At 43.8% G+C, this 24,847-nt stretch overlaps 1 protein-coding gene across 2 annotated transcripts in view; it reads left to right on the forward strand.

The window, feature by feature from the left end:
* Nucleotides 1-462: 462 nt before the first annotated feature.
* The window catches only part of FBLN5 (fibulin 5), a 70,721-nt gene continuing 46,336 nt past the window's right edge, over nucleotides 463-24,847 (forward strand). Inside the window, exons 1-4 of one of the 2 annotated variants that reach the window (XM_006133652.4) lie at nucleotides 463-866; nucleotides 4,110-4,164; nucleotides 8,320-8,371; nucleotides 9,492-9,722. In XM_006133652.4, the coding sequence (XP_006133714.1) occupies nucleotides 841-866; nucleotides 4,110-4,164; nucleotides 8,320-8,371; nucleotides 9,492-9,722 (364 nt within the window). In that variant the 5' untranslated portion in view covers nucleotides 463-840. The remainder of the gene's footprint in view (nucleotides 867-4,109; nucleotides 4,165-8,319; nucleotides 8,372-9,491; nucleotides 9,723-24,847) is intronic. The other variant, XM_006133653.4, reaches the window with a different exon arrangement.

The following is a 24,847-nucleotide window of genomic DNA, read 5'->3' on the forward strand; positions in this document are numbered from 1 at the left end:
GAAGTGCAGCAGGTTTTCTGAGAATCTTCCATTTTACAAACTGAAGCCTTAAGTTTGGCATCAACTTGCAAATGGCCAAAATTTCAGACAATACAGTTACTGCCTCTTGAATGTCTAATCTGTTTTCCCTCATTTTCAAATAAATCAAAATTATATAGTCCCTGTAATTGCAATCGCCATGAATTCAAATCATTCATATCCCAGAGGTCCAGAGCTTTCAGCAGTATGCCATTGGCATGAAGTATTGCTGTGCTGCATATTCATCATCTGAGCTGAGACACCAGCTACAGGGCCCCTAAAACGTCTAGTTTTATGCTCTGAATGAAAGGAAAACAGTCTGTTTTCCAGCCCCTTGATAAGGGCTTCTATCCAATAACAGGGCTGCCTCTGCACCCGGGCACGTTTGCTTGTAAAGCTTGCAGTAGGAGAGGCTTTCCTTAAAGCTGTGAGTCTTTTATCCTGGCAGGCTGTTCGAGATTGTTGTGAGGAGTCTAGCCAGTTGGTGAGCTCTGTAATCTAAACCAGCTGTCCCCAGACTGAGGCCCCCATTTGCATTGTTTAACATACTTAGAAAATGAAGTGTTCATTTTTAACATTCCTCCTCCAATTGGTTTAATGCTGAATTACAGAAGAGAACTAAGCAAAACCAGGTGCTTTTGCTGTATTCTCTCCAGTGACTGAAGAGGAGCAGACCTCTCTCTGCCCTGTCTATAATTTGATATTTCATTCTTTGGAATACAAATGACGGAGGAACTCAAGGGCTAGCAAAACGCTGATGTTCAGACACTTTTTTTAGTTATCCAGCAGTGCAGACTCTCTTTTTTCCACCTTTCCTAACCAATGCTGGACATGCAAGAAGTAAAGAGGTAGGTACCGTGCACCATTCTTCTTTACTCACTGAATGGTAACCTACTCATGGAAAATGTCTGTGGCTAGGAGCCACTATGCCAGATCACTAGCTAAAGCCATTTCAAAAAGACAGGGTCAAAGATGGGGTAAGGCTCTTTTTTGTTTGTTATAAAAGCTGTGCTGTCTCTAGCAATTTCCATCTTCATCTATGCAGTATTCTGCATTTGGGAATCTGTCTCTAGGGGGGATGCTGAATTGTTACAGTTAAGGGTCTTCTAGCTAAAATCACAGCTGCTTTCTCTGGAGATACAATTCACAGTAATTTAATTACACTTCACTCATTATTGTTGCAGAAGTTAATTGCTATTTTATAATAATTTGCTGAACAAATGAACAAGACCAGCTAAAACAATGTTGTTAGGAGGTTGTGTTATGTCTGTTAATAATTCCCAGGGGGACAAGGAATTTAACAAAATAAAGTCAATTGAACTAGTGACTGCAGATCAAACCCCTCCAGGAAATGGTCTGTATTATTCTATCACCTTTCCCATAACTCAGAACAATCTAGTGGCTCTTAGTTCTTGAAACTGAAGGATGTATACAGTTGTGAATATTGTCAGTAAGAAGATAGGAATTTTTGTTGTACAACAAAGTATAGCCCAGTTAGCACTTAACACAGAGCAATAAAACTTTGTATTGCTTTTTCTTCCATTCTTCTTCTTTCTATACACAAAATGAATGAACAGTAATTTACAAAGGGCATGCTTGAGAAAATATGCTCTACCACTTCCAAGGATTTAAGGGACCCATAAAAGAAATGCAGTCTGAAATGGATGACATAGTGCCTTACATGTATTGCCTCCATTTCTAGGGGAACGTCTTTACAGAATTTGCCAGTTTGTGTTATTACCTAACTTTCCAGACAAGCAACATTTGCCTACTCCGCACCATGACCAACCATCTTAGGGGTTGTGTGTACATTTTGGTGCTTATTGCTCAACTAAAACACTGATGTTTTAAAATGTGCTTGTCAGTTTGTGAGTAGTTTCATCTGATGTGCCTAATAGGTCACGTTCAGTAGCTAGACTTGCTGTAGCTAAAAGAGCCTGTAGGGAAAATTGGCTGCTCCTTTAGATAGCCCAACTGAGGCTGCCTAAATTTTTCCTGCTTCCCATGTTGTTTTTTTGAAATATACTGTATATACTCTAGACAGTCAGTAATATTCTCCAGTGTAAATGAGACATGGCTCTAAATTTTATTGAAAAGCACCTTTATTATACGGAAACTGGAAAATGTTGAAATTGAAGCGCACAGAAAATAAAATAAATCTCTTATTGTTCTTTCCAAATTTATATCTGGCACTAGTTAACAGCCAACACTTTCAGTTGGCCAGCATACTTTTATGGACAGAGCATACTCTAGTACTGTAGATCAATGTTCCCTCTATTTTTTTGATCCATGTGTAGAATAAATTTTGTTATGTGTACTGAGGCATGTACAGATATACACCACCAGTAGAAACACATGCTGCTGGCTGTGGGCACTGTGGGTGCTCTGCTAATCAGCTGAGCGGCATTTAAATCTCTCCTGGGTGGCTGTCCGAGCGCTCAGCTAAGAAAGAACACTGATGTAGATCAAAGCTCAAGAGACAGCCAAATATTTAATAGCTAAGGCCAGATTCTGTCACTGAGAATTTCCTTGCTCTACAAGAAGTTGTTTGAAAATACAAAGGCCAGATTCTCAGATGTAGTAAATCAGGATAGTGTCACTGATGACTTTGATTTATATCAGCTGATGACCTGACACAATGCATCTACTTACAGAGCCACCTAATATTCAGTGTGAGTAAAGAGACAAATTCTGACCCTAACAAATATGTTGATTTTTGAGAGTAGTTTCTTGGGGATGAAGCCTGGTCTAGCCCTGGTAATGACTTACTCTGTGAGGTTTGTGCTTCAGTTTATCCATCTGTAAACTATGTATAATACTTATCTAACTCTTAAGGATATTGCAGACTAAATTTATGCTTGTGCAGGGTTTTGAGATTCTCAGATGAAAGGTGCCATAGAGGGTAAAATTTTATCATTGGCTATTATAAACTTGCTCTTTAAAGAGCTTTAGCATAGATTGTTATAAAAGACACAGATTAGTCAACAAATATTTAGGACTGGATTCGGATCTCAGTGGTGTAAGTCCAAGTAAGAACACTGACTTAATGGAGAGCTGAGTCTGGGCCACAGCTGCAACGTTATATGTCACTGGCCAAATTCCTCTACAGTTCGTCTCTATGGAGTGCAGAGATTAATTTGGCCTCATAAAAATGGCCACATTGGGTTACACTATAGGTCCTTCTAGCTCAATATCCTGTCTTCCAACAGTGGCCAATGTCAGGTGCCCTAGAGGGAATGAACAGAACAGATAAGCATCACGTGATTTTTCCTTTGTCACTCATTCCCAACTTCTCACACACAGAGGCTAGGGACACTATTCCTACCCATCCTGGCTAATAGCGATCGATGGACCAATCCTCCATGAATTTATCTAGTTCTTTTTTTGAACCCTGTTATAATCTTAGCCTTCAAAACATCTTCTGGCAAAGAATTCCACAGGCTGTGTGTTGTATGAAGAAGTACTTCCTTTTGTTTGTTTTAAACCTGCTTCCTATCAATTTCATTTCACAATTTCATCCACTCATTCTTGTGTTATAAGAAGTAGTAAATAGCACTTCTTTTAAACCAGTCATGATTTTATAGATCTCAATCATATCTCCCTTTCATCATCTCTTTTCCAAACTGAAAAAGTCCCAATCTTATTAATCTCTTCTCATATGGAAGCAATTCTATTCCCCTAACCATTTTTGTTGCCCTTTTCTGAACCTTTTTGAATTCCAATATATCTTTTTGAGATGTGGTGACCACCACTTCATGCAGTATTCAAGATGTGGGCATATCATGGATTTATATATCGGCAATGTGGTAATTTCTGTTTTATTACCTATTCCTTTCTTGATACCCAATGTTATGTTCACTTTTTTGACAACTATTACACATTGAGTGGATGGTATCAGTGAACTATTCACAATGACTCCAAGATCTGTTTCTTGAGCAGTAATAGCTAATTTAAATCCCATCAGTTTAAATATATAGTTGGGATAGATCTCATATCTATATAGCATTAGATCTATTTATCCTCATATCTAAATCTGTGAAATGAACATGTGCATCAAAATGTTTACATCTTATTTTCTATGCATATTTCAGGACTCTGACTATTTTCATACTGGCAGCCTGCCTTGCACGCCCTGGGAAAGCACAGGTGAGATGAGCACACTGAAAACATATACTCTCTTATACTAAAGCCTTGCAGAGCATGAGGCTTACTTAGATAGCAGGTGAATAGGAAATGTGGTCTGGGACTTAAAGGAACAGGAAGCTATGTGGTCTAGGGTTTAGCTTGGAGGAGTTGGAGCCAGCAGGATTCTGGACTCTCATGTGAACTGTCAAGTCAGCAGGAAATTGTTGAAGAAAGACAGACTTCAAAGAAAACCAGACACTGCCTGGGCTCGCCTACACTGGCCCCTTTTCCGAAAGGGGCATGTTAATTTCACAGGTTGTAATAGGGAAATCCGCGGGGGATTTAAATATCCCCCGCGGCATTTAAATAAAGATGTCCGCCTCTTTTTTCCGGCTTTTAGAAAAGCCAGAAAAGAGCGTCTACACTGGCCCCGATCCTCCGGAAAAAAAGCCCTTTTCCAGAGGATCTTATTCCTACTTCAAAGATCCTCTGGAAAAGGGCTTTTTTTCCGGAGGATCAGGGCCAGTGTAGACACTCTTTTCCGGCTTTTCTAAAAGCCGGAAAAAAGCGGCGGACATCTTTATTTAAATGCCGCGGGGGATATTTAAATCCCCCGCGGATTTCCCTATTACGACCTGTGAAATTAACATGCCCCTTTCGGAAAAGGGGCCAGTGTAGACGTAGCCCCTCTGAACTACGTGGCTCTTGAAAATAAATGTGTATAAGAATCCACACAGGAGTTTTGAAACCTGAGTTCTGCCAGAGAGGACCCTCACTGGAACATGAGTTTGGAACTCATTGATATAAATGGGAGTTCTGCGTGTGTGGAAAGTTTGCAGGCTCCAGTTCTCAGCCTTTCACCTGTGAGCCTGGGAGCCTGATAATGTCATCCTAGTTGTCATTTTAATTCCTGGGAATAGGAGCTCAGGACTGAGGGTTACTACATTAGTAGAGCTGCATGAGGAAGCGTACATAGTCCCCACCTGAATTAAGCCTCGCTCAAGCCAATTTTATTCATCCTTCCTGTTCCGGGGGGAGAGGGAGTGCACAAAGTGATGTTAGGCTCTGATTTGAAGCTAATAATCCTGCATTTTTTTAGGGTTGTGTTTCTAAATACCTTTTACAGAAGAGTTTGAAATTTAGGTTTTATTTCCTGTTGGATTGATAGTTGACTGCATGTAGCTTTTTAATTGATACTGTTGCTAACATTCGAACTGGGCAAAAAAATGGCTTTCCCATACTGTGAGAGTTTAGCGATTTTTGCAATTGTTTCCCATCCTGAATTGGGATGAAAAGCTGAAATATCAAACCCTATCACAAATTGAACATAAAATAAAAAAATTGGATTGAGTCAATGGAAATTTTTCTTTTATGATTTTGAAATATTTCATTCTGATTCTGATATTTTAATTGTTTAAAACTTTTATTTTCTATAAATTAAAGTTCAAAACAAAATCATTTCCAGCTGAAAAAACATGGAACCCTTTCATTTTGAAAATGTCAAAACAGGACATCATTTTGACAATTTCTAAACTTTATTTTCAGGGTTGTTGTTTTAAAGAGACATTTGTTGAATTCAACCTAATTCTCACAAGTACCTTGTTTCACCTAATTGACTTTTTTAATTAAAGATTTTTCATCTAAAAGTTCCTGACCAGTTCTATCCAACATAGACAACAGCCACAAGGTGTGAAGAATGTCACTGTAGCTAGGTGAAGAAGTTAGAAGTACGCAGAACGTGTATGTTCTTTACATGGCAGCCTGTTGTTTATTCTCCCATCACAATACCTTTGGCTTCCCACAGATGATGCTCAAACATCCTATAATGTCAACGTAAGTACAGGTAGATTTCCCCACCATATATTCTGTATCTGTAGGTGATGGCCTGGAGTGCTCTTGTGGTAGATGTAGGGGCTTGCTTCACGTATTTAAATGACTATTTATATATTTCCTGCCCTGTCCCATCAGTCTCTTCAAAATGCCTCTGTCAGTGCCTTGTTCATTCCACTCATTCTATCGCTCCTACTTGCATGCATAGGTGGCCGGTATGCTAGGCAGGGGAAGGCATTGCCTTCCCAAACCACCAGCCTGGCCCCACCCGTGCTCTGTCCCCAGAATGCCTATTGTAGGCGTTCTGGGGGCCATGTGTTACTGCCTTGGAGTGCCCACCCTTCCCATGCTCCAGACCTGGAGAAGCTGGGGACTGTGTGGCCTCCGCCCTTCCCTTGCTCCCAGACCAGAGAGGCTCAGGCCGCGTGCCTCCTGCTCTCCACATGTTCCTGGACTGGGGACATACCCTTCTTGTGCTCTGAACCTGGAAGGCTGGGGTGTGAGCACCCACCCACCCTTCTCCCCTCCTCATGGTGTGGAGGAGAGGCTGGGAGGTGGCTTGGCTTCCCTGGGGGGCAGGGTCTCACCATAAAAGAGGTGAGACCCACCCCAGCCCCCAGCCTTACCTTCATTGACTGCCCATGTATGCATGACACACTTTCCCTTCCCAGCTCATCAAGTCAATACTTTCTACTGACCTTAAATACTTTTAGAAAAAATTACTTCTCACTTGATGCCCAGAAGAAAAACACCACAAAGCCCTTCTGCACTCTGGTTCTTCCAGTGCATCCTATTTTCTCTGTCCCGGTTTCTTACAATGTCAGTGTACAAGCCGTCCTTGCTAAAAGTCCAAGACGCGTTCCAAAAAACTTGGACTTATAGCGAAACAACTTAAAGCAGGGATTTTTTTTCCCCGTGGCTGACTTCCATTTGCCCACATGTGGTTTTTTTTTTGCATGACTTAAGAGTGGGGAATGGGAGGACTTATAACAAATCAGTTCCTACAAGCATCAATGACTTTAGTGTGGAACGGATGTATACCGGGGCGACGTATAGCATGGATGCCCTGTAACCTACTGACAAATTGGGTATCTTGCCTCTATTAGCTGACCAGATGTTACCAGCTGCCAATCTGATCCAAAACCCATTGAAGTCAATGACCATCTTTACACCGACTTTGCTGGGTTTTGGAGGAGGCCCTACTGGAGTAACTTCTAACATGGTAGATGGCTTTACTGCCGTGTTGAAGATCTCAGGTCAAGTCCTGCTAATGGGCTGTGTAGCAGGGCAAGATTGCACCCTTGAAAAAAGTTTTCCCTAAGGATTTGTCTACAGTAGGATTTAAACATGTGGTATTAGCAACAGGTCTGTATGTGTGCTAAGCTGGTTATACCATAGGTTCCAACTCCAGCAGTTTAGTGTGTGTTTAAAAATATATATTGCCTTGTCAACACTAGAGTTGGCTAATGCCTTTTAAGAACACACCTTATTACATCTACTACTAACAGGAGACGTAATAATAATTCCTAGATTGTATGTTGCACTTTTCATCCATAGATCCTAAAGTGCTTGGCAAAACAGGTGGTCAGTATCATTATTCCCATTTGACAGAGGGAGAAACTGAATGGAGGTAACTTGTCTAAAGTCACTCAGATTGGTAGTAGATCCAGAAATTGAACCCAGCTGTCTTCAGTCCCCATCCAGTGGCCTATCCATTAAGCTGTAAGTCACTGGCAGGCTAGGTTTTGGTTGCTCTATTAGACTATGTCTACGGAGCCATGTAAAATAGTTTATTCTGCACAGTCAAAGAAACAGGGATTTAAATAATCCCTGCTTCATTAAAATAAAAATGACCGCCGCGCTATGCCAACGATTAGCTGATCTGGTACAGCGCAGCAGTCTAGATGTGACACGGTCGACAAAGGTTGATCAGCTGATCGTCGGCACAGCTTGGCAGCCATTTTTATTTTAATGAAGTGGGTATTATTTAAATCCCCGCTTCTTTGACTATGCCACATAAACTATTTTATGTGGCTCCGTCGACAGAGCAATGTAGTCTAGACATAGCCTTAGAGAATGACAGCCTGCTGCTGCTACCAGCTTATAGAACGCTGCATGAGCTAAGGTAAGAGGTCCGTGCCACAGTGCCGAGGGTTTTGAGTTCAAACTCTGCTGACTTCTCATGTAAGAGTCATTACATGTGTCTTCTGAAGAAGGGGCTCTCTTAGTCTTCTGCAGACTGTACAGTGTGAACACATTGGACTATAATAATCCAGATGATCATGTTATTTTTTTGTCATCAACCCATTTCACAATCACTGAGTGTCCTTTCTTTTCTTGTTTTAGCAGCAATGCACTAACGGGTTTGACCTGGACCGTGCCTCTGGGCAATGCTTAGGTAGGATTTTGATGGAATCAATTCATTTAAACTGGGGTTCAGACCCGCTGGCTTGCTTAAATGAATAATATGCTACTATCCATGTATTTTGGCTGATGGGGATGCTCTCAGTGTTTGGCAAATATATATCAGTTATGCAAAAGTCCTTTAGAAATTGGTCACCCGCATCATTCCTTATGAATGAAAATATCCTCATTCAGATTGGGTGCAGTGGTTTTCACGTGGCTATGATTACATGAGTATGGGAGCTCAGTCTAGTTGCTAGAGGACATGGGTACAGCATCATAAATATCCCCTAGTAGCTATTTTTGGCAGGTTCAGTTCCTCTTCCCCTCTAGGTCAGAATTAAGGTGCACTTTGGGGCAGTGTAGGGAAGCTTGCTACACTGTTGTCCAAGCAACATCTTTTCTGTGGATGACCAGAAGACTTCAGTCTTCAGAGCTGTCAATACAGCACTTTCCACTTACACTAAGAGACAGTAAGATAAAAACGCTAACCTAAAAGCTGAGGTGCCTTGTCTGAGTAATCTAGCAGTTCCACCCTCCCGACAAGCAAATGCTCAGATCCTGCTGCTCTCTCTGCATCTTTCTAAGGTCAACCCAAAAAATCCCAGTTAGAACAAAAAAGAGACCCGAATCAAATCCCCATATTTGAGCATCTCAACCTTTGTGTGTGGGAGGCACTGCAGTGTCCTATATCAGGATCCAAGTTTCACAGCTGGGCAAACCAAACCACCAGTGTTTGAAATCTGGATCTGAATGTTGTGGCTTGGACAGACCCATTAAGAGAAACAGGCTGTAGGATGCTCTAGCCATGTGCACTCCGTGTTTAAACTGAGTTTCTATAGAAAAGTGTTTTTTCCCCCAATTGTAAAGTAGAACAAGTAGCACACATGCTAGGTTGAAAATATGCCTTATTTCCTGTTATGATGTGAGCTGACTTCAAAGTGAGACTCCACAAAGGAAGGGATTGGCATAGCTTTTCCTAGCACATGCTGTGTATCACAAATTCAACAAAATCTAAAGTATTTTCATATGCGCTATTCTGTGCATGTGTCACATTAAGAACCAATTGTGGAAATTGCTGATCTAATTGCCATTCTGTTACTACATTTTTCCAGATATTGATGAATGTCGGACTATTCCCGAAGCCTGCAGAGGAGATATGGTGTGTGTTAACCAGAATGGTGGCTATTTGTGCATTCCCCGAACAAATCCAGTTTATCGATCACCATATCTGAACCCCTATTCAAATGTTTATCCACCACCTCCAGCTTCCAACTACCCCACTGCTACGAGACCTCTGATGTGTCGGTTTGGCTACCAAATGGATGAAAGCAACCAATGTGTTGGTAAGTAGTAGAGCACTGTCTATGTTTTAAGGCTAGCAGGGATCACTGTGATGATCCATCTAACCTAACCTCCTGCATAACAGAGGCCAATGTCACACAGTAATCCTTGCTTGAAGCCAGATAACTTGTGGCTAATCTATATCATTTCTCACAGAAGACATGTATTATGCTTCTTGGATGGCCTTAGTTCAGGAAAGCAAATGTATTTTTTCCAGTCTTCATATTTCTTTCAAATGATCAAGATGACTTTTCAGTTTTAAAGATGACTCTATCAGCTGATTTATTGGCATCTGCTATATCTATCCACCCACCCACCCACGTGAACCTATCCTTGAGCAAAAGGAGGGTCTATATTTAAAGAACTGGAGTTGGACTTGGATGCTCTAGGGTCAATTCCAAGCTCTGCCATAGATGCCCCCTGTGACCTTGAGCAAGTTTTCTAATCTCTGGGGCTTCAGATCCCCATCTCTAGAATGGGTATAATAAGGCTTCCTTTCTCACACCATTTGTCTGCCTTGTGGGTTTAGACTGTAAGCTCTTTAGGACAGGGACTGTCTTTTACTATATACATGTATAATGCCTAACACTAGTATTATGATTAAGATTGCTTTAATGACTTGGGGCCTCAGCAAAAAGTGGGCCCCACTGTACAAACATATAGTAAGAAACTGCCTCAACAGAGCATTGATCTTACACAAAGCCTCTATGTGCTAATGGAATATAAATAAATAACTATTCTTACTGTTTTGGTGGTTTTTCTAAAGGTGGATCTTTTGGGTTTGATTCTGACCCCCATGCACACCAATTTTACCCAGCTACTAAGTTTGCTATCCATGAAATTACTCCTGATTTATATCAGTTTAAGTAGAAAGAATCACAACCATTTTTGTTTTTGTTATTTCTAGCTTCAAAAGTACAGCTTTTAAGCCAAATTCTGAACTGACATGGTGATAGAAGCATAATGTCACTAATCAGCAAAGTTACTTCAGCATTAAACTGGTACCAATGAGTTCACTCTCAGGCTCCAAGTGATTTCTAGTGCAGGAGTCATGGGTCCAGCCTCTGTCATAGAATACTACTCTTAAATATCTCCACAGCTGGAGATTCCACAACCTCCCTGGGCAATTTATTCCAGTGTTTAACTACCCTGACAGTTAGAAACTTTTTCCTAATGTCCAACCTAAACCTCCCTTGCTGCAGTTTAAGCCCATTGCTTCTTGTTCTATCCCCAGAGGCCAAGATGAACAAGTTTTCTCCCTCCTCCTTATGACACCCTTTTAGATACCTAAAAACTGCTATCATGTCCCCCCTCAGTCTTCTCTTTTCTAAACTAAACAAACCTAATTCCTTCAGCCTTCCCTCATAGGTCATGTTCTCTAGACCTTTAATCATTCTCATTGCTCTTCTCTGGACCCTCTCCAATTTCTCCACATCTTTCTTGAAATGCAGTGCCCAGAACTGGACACAATACTCCAATTGAGGCCTAACCAGCACAGAGTAGAGCGGAAGAATGACTTCTCGTGTCGTGCTCACAACACACCTGTTAATGCATTCCAGAATCATGTTTGCTTTCTTTGCAACGGCATCACACTGTTGACTCATATTCATCTTGTGGTCCACTATAACCCCTAGATCCCTTTCTGCCGTACTCATTCCTAGACAGTCGCTTCCCATTCTGTATGTATGGAACTGATTGTTCCTTCCTAAGTGGAACACTTTGCATTTGTCTTTATTAAACTTCATCCTATTGACCTCAGACCATTTCTCCAATTTGTCCAGGTCATTTTGAATTATGATCCTATCCTCCAGATTAGTCGCAACCCCTCCCAGCTTGGTATCATCTGCAGACTTAATAAGCGTACTTTCTATAACAATCCTAAATCATTGATGAAGCTATTGAACAGAGCCGGTCCCAAAATAGACCCCTGTGGAACCACACTTGTTATGTCATTGTCTCAATGTGCAACTACTATCCTTTGCTGCACCTTAGTTATCCCAACTGTAAAATGGAAATAAGCTGAACATTTTCAGTGAAAACTGTTGGAAAAATTGGGTTTTCAACAAAATGGACTTTTCATTAAAATGTCCACTTTCGACAGAAAAAATACTTTTTCATTAAAAAACTGAATGCCCAAATCCTGCAATATTTCTATTGCAATACCTCATAGGAGATATAATTCAGTTGCTTAAATGTCCTTGTTGTCCTCTAGGGGCTCAGTTATATCTCCCAGGATGCACTGCTTCCCCTCTCTAAGAGGGGAGACCCTGGTGCATGATGGGAGACTTAGTCTGACGAGCAAATAGAAAAGTATGGGAACTTATGGCTTCCAAACCACAAATCCCAGGAAGGAAGCATTTCTGAGGTATGGGAGGGAGCTCTGGACTGGCCGTGCATGGGACCAAGGGATTCACAGTGTGGGAGAGGGTTGCACATTAAGGCAGGGAATTGGGGTATAAGAGGGAGTGAAGTCTCTGGAGTGGAGCCAGGGATGAGATGTTTAGGGTGTGGGAATGGGGCTCCAGGTTGGGGCAGAGGTGACTGGTGACAGGAAAAGGGGGGTTATCAGACATATGCCCCCCCCCAACCCGGGGAAGAGCTGGGACAACCCCCCTTCCTTCCCAGGCCCAGCCTCTCCCTGCCCCTGCTCCACCCTCTCCACTCTTGCTCCACCCCTCCCCACCCCGCCTCTTCCCCTATCCCAGGTAGCCTAGGGGGTCTAGACACCTTCCTGCACCTTTCCCACTGCCACTACTGCTGAGTACAGGGGGGTGGCGTGGAGTGGCTTCCTGCTGCTGGTGCTGGCCCAATCGCCTTCCTGATGGCTGCTAGCTGGCCCCTGCCCCTTGCCTTGGGGGGTGCATGTAGCCCTATGTGCACCTCCTCTTGTGGTCTGTGGCAGGGGGCTGAGGTGTGGGACAACCAGGAGAACCTGAGGGCTCTGGGCTGGGGATGCTGGCTCAGGGGTGGGGATGGGAATGAGGAATTTGGGGGCAGAAAGAGGTTCCAGGCTGGGGAGCAGAACTGGCTCTGCTCAGAGTGTGCGAGGGGGCTGCAGCACCTGCAAGCACAGCCCCTGCAGCGCTATTTGGCTGATTTCCAGCCAATGGGAGTAGTGAGAATGGCGCTGGGGGGTGGGAGCAATGAGACTCAATGCCCCCCTCCCACCAAGGGATGTACATGCAGACATTCTTGTCCCAGCAGCCGGATGCTTTGAGCAGTGTGTGGGACTGCAGCAGGTAGGCAGCCTGCCTCAGTGCCCCATTGGGCCATGGGACATTAGTGGGCCAAGGAACATGATGGGCTGGATTTGGCTGTGTGCTACATTTTATGCTCCCCAGTGCTAGTGTCAGTAACCCTTCAAGTTGCCCTGCCATTCCTCACTTACCCACGTTCCAAGGCCCTTGAAAACCAGGACAGCCTTTTACGAAGATGTTTTCAACAGTGCCTAGTGCCAGCTTTTGAATTCAATGGGAGCAGTGGTTGCTTAGTGCCCGCCTATGCTATGAAACATAGGAACAGAGGAGCTCTCTCAGATCACATTTAGGGTTTGTAAGCTACCCTTTTGCCAAACTAATGCCATAGAAATCTTTACTTTAAAAAAAAAAATTCCAGAGGAAACATATCCTGAAAGACCTGTGTGCACTGTCTGAGCTGAGAGACATGCGAGAACATTGTGAGAGGATCTGTCTGTCCCATCCTGGCAACTGGTTAGTCAGCCCAACCCTCCGTTTGCTGTGACTCTCCATGGAATACACACGCTAGGTGGTTCACATCACATTCCCCCTTCTAGGGGCTGATTTATTCTAACATAAAAACAGTTAGTTCCTCTCCTGGTCAGCAGCAGGAGTTCACAAGGACTCCATCCCTTTCTAGTCCTCCAGGCCTCATCCTTTCTGGATGGAGTCACGGGAGCAAGGTGAACAGATTCCTTCCCCCGGCCTGACGCAGCTTGGCTCTCCTCAACCCTAACACAGTCCTCACCCACAATCCTGCAGCCAGAGAAACTCCTTGTCAATCTCTTGCACCGAGTGACAAACAGCCCCTATCAGGCTTCGTCTACACTGCAGGGTTTTTGCGCAAGAAGCCTTTTGCGGAAGAGATCTTCCGCAAAAACGTCTTGCACAAAAGCGCATCCAGACCTCAAAGCGCATCGCACAAGCGATGTGCTTTTTTGTGCAAGAGATCGTCCACACTGCATGGACACTCTTCTGCAAGAAAGTTCTGATGGCCATTTGCAGAACACCTGTGCTTTTGTGCAAAAACCCCTCTGGAGCGTCCACACCTGCCTTTTTGCACAAGAGCTGTAGTTCAAAAAGGAGTTATTCCTCATGGGGAGAGGAATAACTCTACCAGCAAAAGTCCTGTTCTGTTCTGCTGATTTAAGTGTTTGAGGTGTGGACACTGCCGGCTATTGCGCAAAACCCGCTGGTTTTGCGCAAAAACCTTGTAGTGTGGACGTAGTCTTATAGTCTGCACTGGTTCTAGGCAGCTGTCACCTGACTCCCTTCCTGAGTGTCCTTTGAAAATTTGTCTCTCACCAACAGATGTTGGTCCAATAAAAGATAATACTTCACCTGCCTTGTTTCTGGAATGTCCTTGGATTAACCCAGTACAAGAACCCTGCATGCATTGGAAAGGAACTGCTGTGGCCATATACAGGGCAGAAGGGGTTAGCCTTTTTCCTACTGGTCTAGGCATGGGGCTTCTGCTCCCTGTCCCAAAGGGAAGCCAACAGCTTAGAGAAAGTAAATGAAAAGGTAAGAAGTGCTGCAGTATTCATAACCTAAGCTGCTCTTAGAGCCACAGGGAAAGATATTTGTTTTATTTTCATAAAGACAACTAGGCCAGCAGAGACTCCGTCCTCATCTTGTATAGTAATTTACACAGTGCTTCCTGCTCTCATCGTATTTGGCATTTTTCTTAAAGTCCCAGCTGCTGGAAGGGTGATGTTGCATCAAACACTCAGCTTTCATTAAAAAAAAAAAAAAAAAAAAAAGGTTTCTAGCTCTTGCAGTTGCAGAGCAAAGTTGGAAACTAGGACCCAAGTGCAACCTGAAGTTTCAAAAACCCAGGCAAAGAAAAAGATTCCAGAGGGTGGTGGCAATTTTTAAACCTCCTGATTCCTTGGGGGTATGTCTACACTACCCCCCTAGTTCGAACTAGGGGGGTAATGTATGCATACCGAACTTGCTAATGAAGCCCGGGATTTGAATTTCCCGGGCTTCATTAGCATAAAGCCGGCTCCGCCATTTTTAAAAGACGGCTTGTTCGAACCCCGTGCCGCGCAGCTACAAGCGGCACGGGCTAGATAGTTCGAACTATGTAGTTATTCCGAACTATCTGTACGCCTCGTGGAACGAGGTGTACAGATAGATCAGAATGGCTACATAGTTCGAACTATTTAGCCCGTGCCGCATGTAGCCGCGCGGCACGGGGTTCGAACAAGCCGACTTTTAAAAATGGCGGAGCCGGCTTTATGCTAATGAAGCCCGGGAAATTCAAATCCCGGGCTTCATTAGCAAGTTCGGTATGCATACATTACCCCCCTAGTTCGAACTAGGGGGGTAGTGTAGACATACCCTTGGGGACTGAGTCATGGTTCTGAATACCTGGGGCAAGTCTACATTACAGGGATTATCCCAGTGTGGCTAGCTCAGCATAGACTCATGGCTACAAATAGACTGCAAGCCTCTTTTGACAGAGGCTTTTTCGAAAGATACTTTCGAAAAAGCATGTCTAGATTACAACCAGTACGTTCAAAAAAGCAAGTTGCTTTTTTGAAAGAGAGCAGCCAGGCAGTCTGGATGCTCTTTTACAATAAAGCACAGTTTGCATTACATAGCTCCTTTTTCGAAAGCGCTCTTTCGAAAAAAGGTGTTATTCCTCGTAAAACGAGATTTTCCATGGTCGAAAAAACTGCCGCATTCTTTCGATTTACTTTCGAAAGAACACAGCAGCAGTCTAGACGCAGGGGAAGTTTTTTCGAAAAAAGGCCACTTTTTTCAAAAAAAACCCTGTAGTCTAGACACACCCTTAGGGTATGTCTAGATTACATACCTCTGCCGAGGCATAACAGAGCAGTCGACAAAGGCTTCCCTTGTTGACCGATCTGTGTCTTGACTGCCACACTCTGCTGAAGATCAGCTGAGCCAGCACAGCGTGGTGGCCATTTTTATTTTAATGAAGCTGGAGATATTTAAATCCCAGCTTCATTGACTATGTTGGGTAGCCTATTTTACATGCCTGTTGGCAGAGGCATGTAATCTAGACATACCCATAGTGTCTGCACACAGCCAAAACCCATTGTGGGGGGGAGGTTTCCCCTCAGAGCAGGAACAATATCTCCCCCAGGGATGGCATTCTTCTGGCTACCTACCTGCATCTCCAGAGTGGTCAGGTCGGCACAGCCATGTTGCTTAGGGGTGTGGCATTTTCATACTCCTGATGATTTAGCAATATCAACCTAATTGTAAGTGTAGACAGGGCTGGATTATCAATTCTCTGGGCCTGGAACTATTAGACTTTGTGGGATACCTGGGGGTTTGGAGTGCAGGAGTGGGCTGTGATAGGAAATTGGGATGTGGGAGGAGGAGTGCAGGCTCTGGAAGGGAATTTGTGTGCAGGAGGGGCTCCAGGCTGGGTAGGGGCTTGGGGTGCAGGAGAAGGTGGGGGGTGCAGACTTCAGCCAGGAGGGGCTTACCTTCAGTGGCTCCTGGTCAGTAATGAATATTGCATTTGCCAACCCCAAGGCCTGGGGGCTAAGGCAGGATCGCATGTCTAGGCCCTAGGAGGAGGGGCGAGGCCACTATGAGCTGCGCTCACTGCCTGTGACTGTAGGCCTCACCTGCGCAGCTCCCTTTGGCCACAGATCCCGGTAAATGGGAGCTGCAGAGCCAACTCTGGGGGTGAGAGGACAGTGCACAGAGATATCCTAAATGCCCCTCACCTAGGGGCAGCAGGGACATGTCGGCAAATTGGCACTTATGGCTCCAGTCCTGGTGGAGTGGCACCGAGGCTGGGAGACTTGCCAAAGGCCGGATGAAAAGAAGCAGCAGAGTCTCATGAAACCTGTGATCTTGTGGAGCCTCCTTAGGCCAAGGCCCTGGGCTGTAGTCTCTAAAGCCCCTGCATCAATCTGGCCTGAGTGTAGACCAAGCCTTGGGGATGGCAAATGCAGTATTCCTTACACCTTCAAAAAGTGAGTGTAACTTTCTACTTTGAATGGGAATGATTTATGTCAACTCTGCACATTATTTGCACTGGTGTAAACAGCAACCTCATTCAAGAGCATTTACTTGACAGTGTCCCTTTTTACTCACATAATTTCTGACGCTCTCTTCCTTTCAAATTGTAGGCTGCTTAACCATCATAATGCCCCTTTTGTTAGAGGAACTCAGTCCAGGAACCGTTGGCAAGACTGGATTGGAACTGGAGCTCATGTTCTTGCATTATACATTCATAAGCTGAGAGTTCTTTCCAATTTCCCTTCACTCCACCCTGCCATTTCCTGATTTACAATGACTTTTAAAACATGTCTGAAGTATAGATCCTTCTGAGCATTGTAGAAAGAATTGTAAGAGACGGGCTTTTGCTTTTACTGGTTTTATCCAATTAACCCATCTGTGAAATGGGAGGACCCAGGGATGGAAGAGGAGAAAGAATCAAGGAAAACAGTTGGAAGTGAAAGAAAGCTGTGTTTTTAGCTCAGTGAGGCTCTGGTTTAACCCTCAGTGCTGGCAACGATGAAAGCCATTACACCAGCACAGTTGCAAAAGAGGGTGTAATCGGAGATAGGGCATAACTCGGTGCTTCTGCTGGGTATCCTCCCCAGCAGGGTGCATATGGAGTCCTGCTTATCAGCTAATTCCACTCCGCCGACCCTTGTGGAACCTGCAGGTGAGACATATGAAGCGAAAGCTGCCTCCCGGTGGTGTGAATCAGTTCATGGTTCAAGCATCTCTGTGCATTGGTATAAATGGAGCCCTCTGTGAGTAAGATTGTCATCCCCATAAGCCTCTGTGTAGAAGGAGCATGGCCAATGGTTAAAGTACACAGGGGAGCACTTGGTTTGTGTGTGAAGGTTATTCTGTTTATATAGAAAGGAGTAACACTGACCCAAGAAATATAATGAGTGAGCCAAGAAAGCTTCATGTCACTAAGAAAACTGGAATCTCTGGAACATGCTACAAAAAAAGAGCTAGCCCTCTGGGGCTGGTGAAGCTTAACAATAAGCAAGAGCATATCATCCCTCATCTGAGTGCTTTTCAAGCATTACTGACTAACATGTAATTATAGACATATAATGAGGTGGGAAGAGACTAGCAGTGGAACCACAAATGAACTCATGTCAGCTAAAGAGAATCTTGACGACACAGGACCAAATTCTGGGTTCAGATATGAGTGTGCGATTCTTATTGGCTTCAAAAAGATTTCAGGATCTTGGAGCCAAATTTGGCCCAGTAAGTCTGAGTTAGTTTAATCAAGTCATGGCCCTAAGCCATTGTGTCCAGGCCTGGACACAGAGCTGAAATATCCCAAAGTACAGGGCTGTTCTCCTGCAGCATATGAGTCAATCTTACTCCAAGCGAAAGGCTGGAACTGTTGCTGCTGTCTTTAAAGTCTGATCCCATTTCATCCCAGGTGGTGTTTGGGACTCACATGGAGCCAGCAGAGGTGGCAATGTCCTCTGGGTCCTTCTCTCTGGCCCAGTCTGGTAAGGATCTCTCTCAGGCCTAGGGTGCCAGGAGATAAGTGGCAGCAATGATAGTGAAGCTTACTTTGGTAGCCTCAGTTTGTTCTTCTTTCTCTTTTTTTAAGGACTCAAAATACAAGCGGAGAGAGAAACAGCCTAACCTCTCAATATTTTGTCTACCAATTAGGTATCATATGTGATGCACCAATTCTGGTTCATTAATTTTTGGTTCTGCATCTTCTGTTTTTACCAAGCATGTTTTCAACACATCCCTTAAATCATGTCAGTTTGGACTAATTTAGTCTCTCTGTCTGATTCTCTTGTACCTGTTTATAACATTCATTATTGAAAGCAACTTGACTTGCGCACCATCAATGTTGGTTACTGTAGATTATTCTCCTCTTCCAGATATTTTTTAACAATTGAGCTTGCATTTCAAGTGGATTGAAGGGCCCAGTTATCAAGACAGGACCCTGCTCTTCTAGTTTTATCAGGCTGCTCCCTATAATTGCTGAGTTGCATCTGCTTATGATAGTTTCTTTAGCTGCTTTTTGGGTAGGCAGTTAGAAAATGGAGAGAGGAACAAGCCCCAGACTTGATTGATTGGAGAAGAGAGACTGAGGCTGATCTTCCAAGACCAAGTGATGACTTCAAGGAAAAAATGCTGTAATTGGATGGCCAGAATGACCTGTTCCTTCTTTTACTTTAAGAAGTTTTATAGTGTACTTTATAGTGTTTTGCGGTTTGATTTGGTTTTTTTTTAGTCTGTTAGTGGGGAGATGGTTGTGGGCACTAGAGCTGTTTGCTGAATTTGCTAAAGAACAGAACAGAGGAGTAAAGGGAGTATGTAGAGCACTGGTTGAAAGGAAAGCTGTAACCCCACAGCATAAAGCAAGGGAGCAAAGACACAGCTTTGGAAGCACATATGGGGCAGTTGTGCATGTGCACGTCCCTATGTAAATAGGGATCCTGTCATAACCAGTGTCACATCCCATACATTGGAACTCTGTTTACCTAGAATCTGTTATTCTTCACTACTCTCTGTTCTCACTTTGCAAGCTCCAGAATTGCCCTGCTGTATTGGCATACAAGGTATGGACAGCTAAGGGAACATATCTTCCCTGCCTCAGGAAAGCTGCAGAGCAGATCCTCTCCATAGTGCTGGGCAGTGTGCAAGGGATAACCTCTGCACAGTGCTGGCTAATATGGTGTTTTGCATGCCATGGCCTCAAGTGAGCATGGTCTGAGAATGAGGGGTCACCAGACTTTAAACTCCTAGCTGAGCAGCATGTATGCTGCAGTTGGCAGCAACAACTGGCCAGTGAGAAGTTACATGAGACTCAATTAAAAGGAGTAGCATTTTGTTGCCCCAGCCTGCTCCAGTCCTTTCCTGCAGCAGAGAACATGCTGAGCACTGTGTCAGCCAGGGCAAGATTTGACCCACATTGTTAATCTCTAATGGATCCCTTACATACTGTGGGAATTGCTAATTTTACCGAGGAGGCTGCAAGGCTGTCTTACTGCAGTATGTCCTACTTTTCTTTCACTTCCAGAGATTTCAACAGTGCCAGATCAGTTAAAGTAAGAATGTGCCAATTAATTCTGTCTGCTGCGGGAGTGGATTAAATGGAGCACCATGTTATGGGCCAGCTCTTAAAGTAAAAGAAGGAACAGGTCATTCTGGCCATCCAATTACAGCATTTTTTCCTTGAAGTCATCACTTTGTCTTGGAAGATCAGCCTCAGTCTCTCTTCTCCAATCAATCAAGTCTGGGGCTTGTTCCTTTCTCCATTTTCTAACTGCATATTTTGGCTCTGGCTATCCATGTCTAACATTCCAGTGAGCCCTGAGAGCTTCCATGTTTCCTGAACAATTCTGTCTCCCCCTCCAGCAGTGTAATGTGGGATACTTCAGTCTGAGATATACCTAAAAGACGTATTCGTTTCCATGTAGCATCAAGGCAATGTTCAGCCCTGTGTTCGGCTGTGTGTCTGCAGTGTCTATAGCACAGATGGTGGGATTCTCACTGACATAAAAGTCATCATTTTTCTTGGCTCCTGACTTATATTTCTTGGGTCAGCTTCATTTCTCTCCATTTGGCTCCAGGATGAAATTGGCCACAGTTACATGTCACAATTGAGATGTTTGGCCAAAATATATAGAAACATGAATTGGCTCTTTTACAAATGTAAATCAGCCAACTCAGCCATGTGCTGTGCCAGACTCTATAGGCGGAGTAAACGTGCTGACATTGCTCTTGCATTTTGTCCCTAAGACTCAAGAGGCCATGAGGAAGCTGCAGTACAGATATATAAGAGCTGCCTTATATTGTGGGGAGGTGAATATGCTCTGACCTTTTCATCCATCAGTTGTCTGGTTTTCAACTTCATTACTTAAGAGATGTGAAAATATTGGAAAGAAAATAAATTGACTAGCACATGCTTGAGATCAAAGCAGTCCCAGCTCTGTTCAGTGGAGTACTGGTTAGTGATCTATCTGAGGGCTGAAGGGGCTTCTGAGCAGGAACTACAGGTCAAACCCAGAAATCTCTATTCAGTCTTGCCCTAGCAAGTCTCTCACTAGTATTGCTTTCCTGCAGCCATCATCTGTGGTTACAGGCTTCCTATCATGTTAGGGTGCACAGTGGCACATGGCAGAAGATTGTCCAGTGGTTAGAGCACTAGCTTATGGCCTAGGGCAAATGGGGATCTAACACCGGCTCTGCCATAGACTTCCCATGTTACTTTGAGCAACTCACTGAGCCCAAGAGTTTCAGACATCACCAATGATTTTTGGATGTCTCGGCTTGTGTCCAACATTAGCATCTTAAAGGGACCAGGTTTTCAGAGGGCAGGTGCTCAAAATTTCTGAAAAATCATGTCCCTTTAAAGGGTCCTAATTTAGATACCCCAGTTTGCTTGCTATTTCTGACCATCTTGGCCCATTCATTCTCAGTTCTCCCATCTGTATAATGGGGATAAATGTTCCCTATTTCACACAGTTGTGAGGTTGAATACAATGAAGATTGTAAGGCAGTCAGTTGCTGTCATAATGAGGATAGACAGGGCCTATTGTATTGTAAAAGAGGAATAAATAATTTAATATGAACTCTTCAATAACTCCCCCAAAGCGGAGTTACACCAGAGATGGATTAGGTAAAGCATTTGATATGGTATTATAAAATATTAATTCAAATTAATTTGAACATAAGCTCTATCACATGGGCTGAAAGCTGGCTGAAGAGCTGAAGGACAATGATAACTGGCATGACCTGAGTAGAGAGAGGTTTCTAGTGGGGTTCTGCAAGGACCCTTATAAAGTCTGGTTTTATTAAGTATCTTCACTAATGATGTGGAAGACAGTGTTCTCTGACTTCAGAATGGTTTTGTCGTACATCATCAATCCATGGTCATATTCCTGCAGTCAAATATTGCTGAGTAATTCACTGTCACTGGGATTATTTGCATCTGACTCCACAATCCAGAGGGAATCAGATTAGTCATTGATCTAATAGTACATAGCTGCAAATATGGCATTTTAATGGCTGGTAGTCTTCTTTTTCAGTGTGTGCATATTTGAGAGTCTTTGGATCTGCTAGTCACACAGCAGATAGCTTTCTCTTCACTTAAAGCTTCTACAACCTCAGTCATTAACTGTACTGTTGATTTTTTTTCTTCCTGCGGTAGCTTCAGCACTGGGAGAACATCAAGTTGTTCTGTTTCTCAACCCCTTGCATCCTTGACCACAGGCAGGGCTGTTTTCACTCTATCATGTAACATTCCACAGCATATATACAGATATACTGGACTATGATGTCCTCGTTCCCAGTAGGTCTACCTCTGTAATGCCTCTTGGGTTCCTCAAGCTTGAGCTTGTTTACTTGTTCTGCTCTAATAGCTGTTATTGTGTTGAGCCTTTCCCTGAACAGTTCAGCTGCCTTTGCTATTTGGAGCTGTTTCTCTAGGATTAGATCTGATTCTCTCAACAATCTGGGATTCCAATACTCAGGCACCTTTCTTTTGTTATTATTCTTGACAAAAAAAGTTCACCTCATGCATTAACTATGGTCCAATACAGTGCTTATTGAAATCAATAGGAATGTTTCCCTTGGCATTGGCTCAGGTCCTTTATTTGCATATGACACATAGAATCATAGGGCTGGAGGAGACCTCAGGAAGGCATTGAGTCCAGCTCCCTGGCCAAAGCAGGACCAACCCTAAATAAATCATCCCAGCCAAGATTTTGTCAAGCTGGGACTTAAAAACCTCTAGGGATGGAGATTCCACCACCTCCCTAGTTAACCCATTCCAGTGCTTCACCACCTACCTAGTGAAATAATTTTTCCTTAAATCCAACCTAGACCTCCCCCACTGCAACTTCAGACCATTGTTCCTTGTTCTGTTGTAACCCACACACCTAGGGCTCGTCTACATTGGCCCCTTTTCCAGAAGGGACATTGTAATTTTTGAAATCGCAATAGGGAAATGAATAAGATCCTCCGGAAAAGGGCTTTTTTTCCAGAGGATCGGGGCCAGTGTAGACGCTCTTTTCCGGCTTTTCTAAAAGCCGGAAAAAAGCGGCAGACATTTTTATTTAAATGCCGCGGGGGATATTTAAATCCCCCGCGCATTTCCCTATTGCGATTTCAAAAATTACCATGCCCCTTCCGGAAAAGGGGCCAATGTAGACGTAGCCCTAGTGTGGTTACTGAGCAATGCAAGTGGTACCTAGATCACAGCATCAGGTAAGACACACTAGGTATGTGGGTTACACTGTCATCTGTCGCTACTGAGCATAGCCTCTCTCCATCCTCTTTGGACCCTCTAAATGGGACATTAAATGGGAAGTTTTTGTGAACAGCACAATGGGCAGAGGAATAACCCAGAGACACTTAGGTTACATCTACACTGCATGTTAGACCCTGCAGTAGTGAGTCTCAGCGCTCAGGTTTACAGGCTTGGGCTTGCTCTGTTGCTGTGTCACTGTTGCTATGTAGATGTTGTGGCTTGGGCTGAACAGTGGGCTCTGAAGCCCCTCTTCCCATCCCTTGGCTTCTGTGGCCCAGTTCCAACAGGATCCTGAACATCTACACAGCTGTTTTAGAGCCATAGTGCAAGCCCAGCAGCCTGAATCTGTAGCCTGGCTCTGAGACTCGAGGCTTTAAAAATGTAGCACACGCATACTCACAGAGAGGTGACAGACTTTCCTTCCTAAGGGTAGCAAATGAACAGAAGGAAATTCAGCATGAACAAATATATATAAGGGAGAAGAAAAGAATCCCAGACCACAGCTATTTAGTGAAAGAGCTAGTAGAAGGCAGCCAGAGAGCAGAACCAGGGCTGCTAGAAGTAGAGGCATTGGACGTATTTTGAGGGCTGACTTATGTTTCTGCCTCTGTGTGTTAGGCTGGGGGGAGGTGGTCATGGTCCAAGCAACCCCTTTGTATCCCTGTTGCTGCAGAGCATCTTCTAAGCAGGCCAGGTACAGGCAGGGGTGCTCAGTGGTGGGGTGGTGTGGATAGAGCCTGATTCACTGCAGCCAAGACTGGGAAGGGAAACACAAGGTCTGGAGCTGCTGGGAAGCCAAGACAGAGACAGAGACAGAGCTGGGTGGCAACAGGAGATAGCAAGCAGTGGAGACAGCAGAGCAGGAGCTAGGCAAGGTAAATAGGAAGGTGTGGACCCCAAGTCCCCCAGAACCTCCACTACTTATTCTGGTTCCCTCTGCTCCCTTCCAGGGCCTGTGTCTAATTTATAATCTCAGCCCTTGTTCCCACCCACCCCATTGAAAGCAAAGTCCAAATTAATTGCACTGCAGGATGGATATGAAATAAGTGTCTATAATAGGATCCAGATTTTCTGTTGTTCAATATTGGCATAAAAACACCTAAGAGGAATAAAGGAGTTTGCAAGGGGCATGGTTTGAAGATGCCTGTGTTCTAGTACGGTGGTTAAGTTGCCTTATAAAAGTCTAATTCAAGGATAGGAGAAGATTCAAGGATAGAGGTTCTTCCATCTCTGTAGTAAGACCACCTCTGTGAGAGGCAGAGTTAAGTCAATGGAAGAATTTGGCTGTTGACCCAGAGATTCTCAAACTGATGGGGACATGAGAAGCTTTAGGAAGGAGAATATGCTGTGTACATTTTACCCTTAGCAATGAATAACTAGCAAAGCTCATTCCTCCAGACATCAAGGCCTTGGATTTTGTTGTGCATTTAACTCTTGATGGGGTGATGCATTTTGACAGATTTCTGTTACGCTTTCAGAGTGTGACATTCTTCACAGACTTGAGTGATGTAGTTAAGCTGAGCTAACTCTGTAGTATAACCCATCTTTGAGTATTGCTACCGAATAGGACAAATTCATTAAAGTAGCACAATCCATTATAAATGATTTTTGTATAGTGTCAAAAGTTTCACAGTTTGCTCTCTCT

The sequence above is a fragment of the Pelodiscus sinensis genome, chromosome 4 (assembly GCF_049634645.1).
Source record: "Pelodiscus sinensis isolate JC-2024 chromosome 4, ASM4963464v1, whole genome shotgun sequence".
In the NCBI taxonomy this organism is placed as follows: domain Eukaryota; kingdom Metazoa; phylum Chordata; order Testudines; family Trionychidae; genus Pelodiscus; species Pelodiscus sinensis.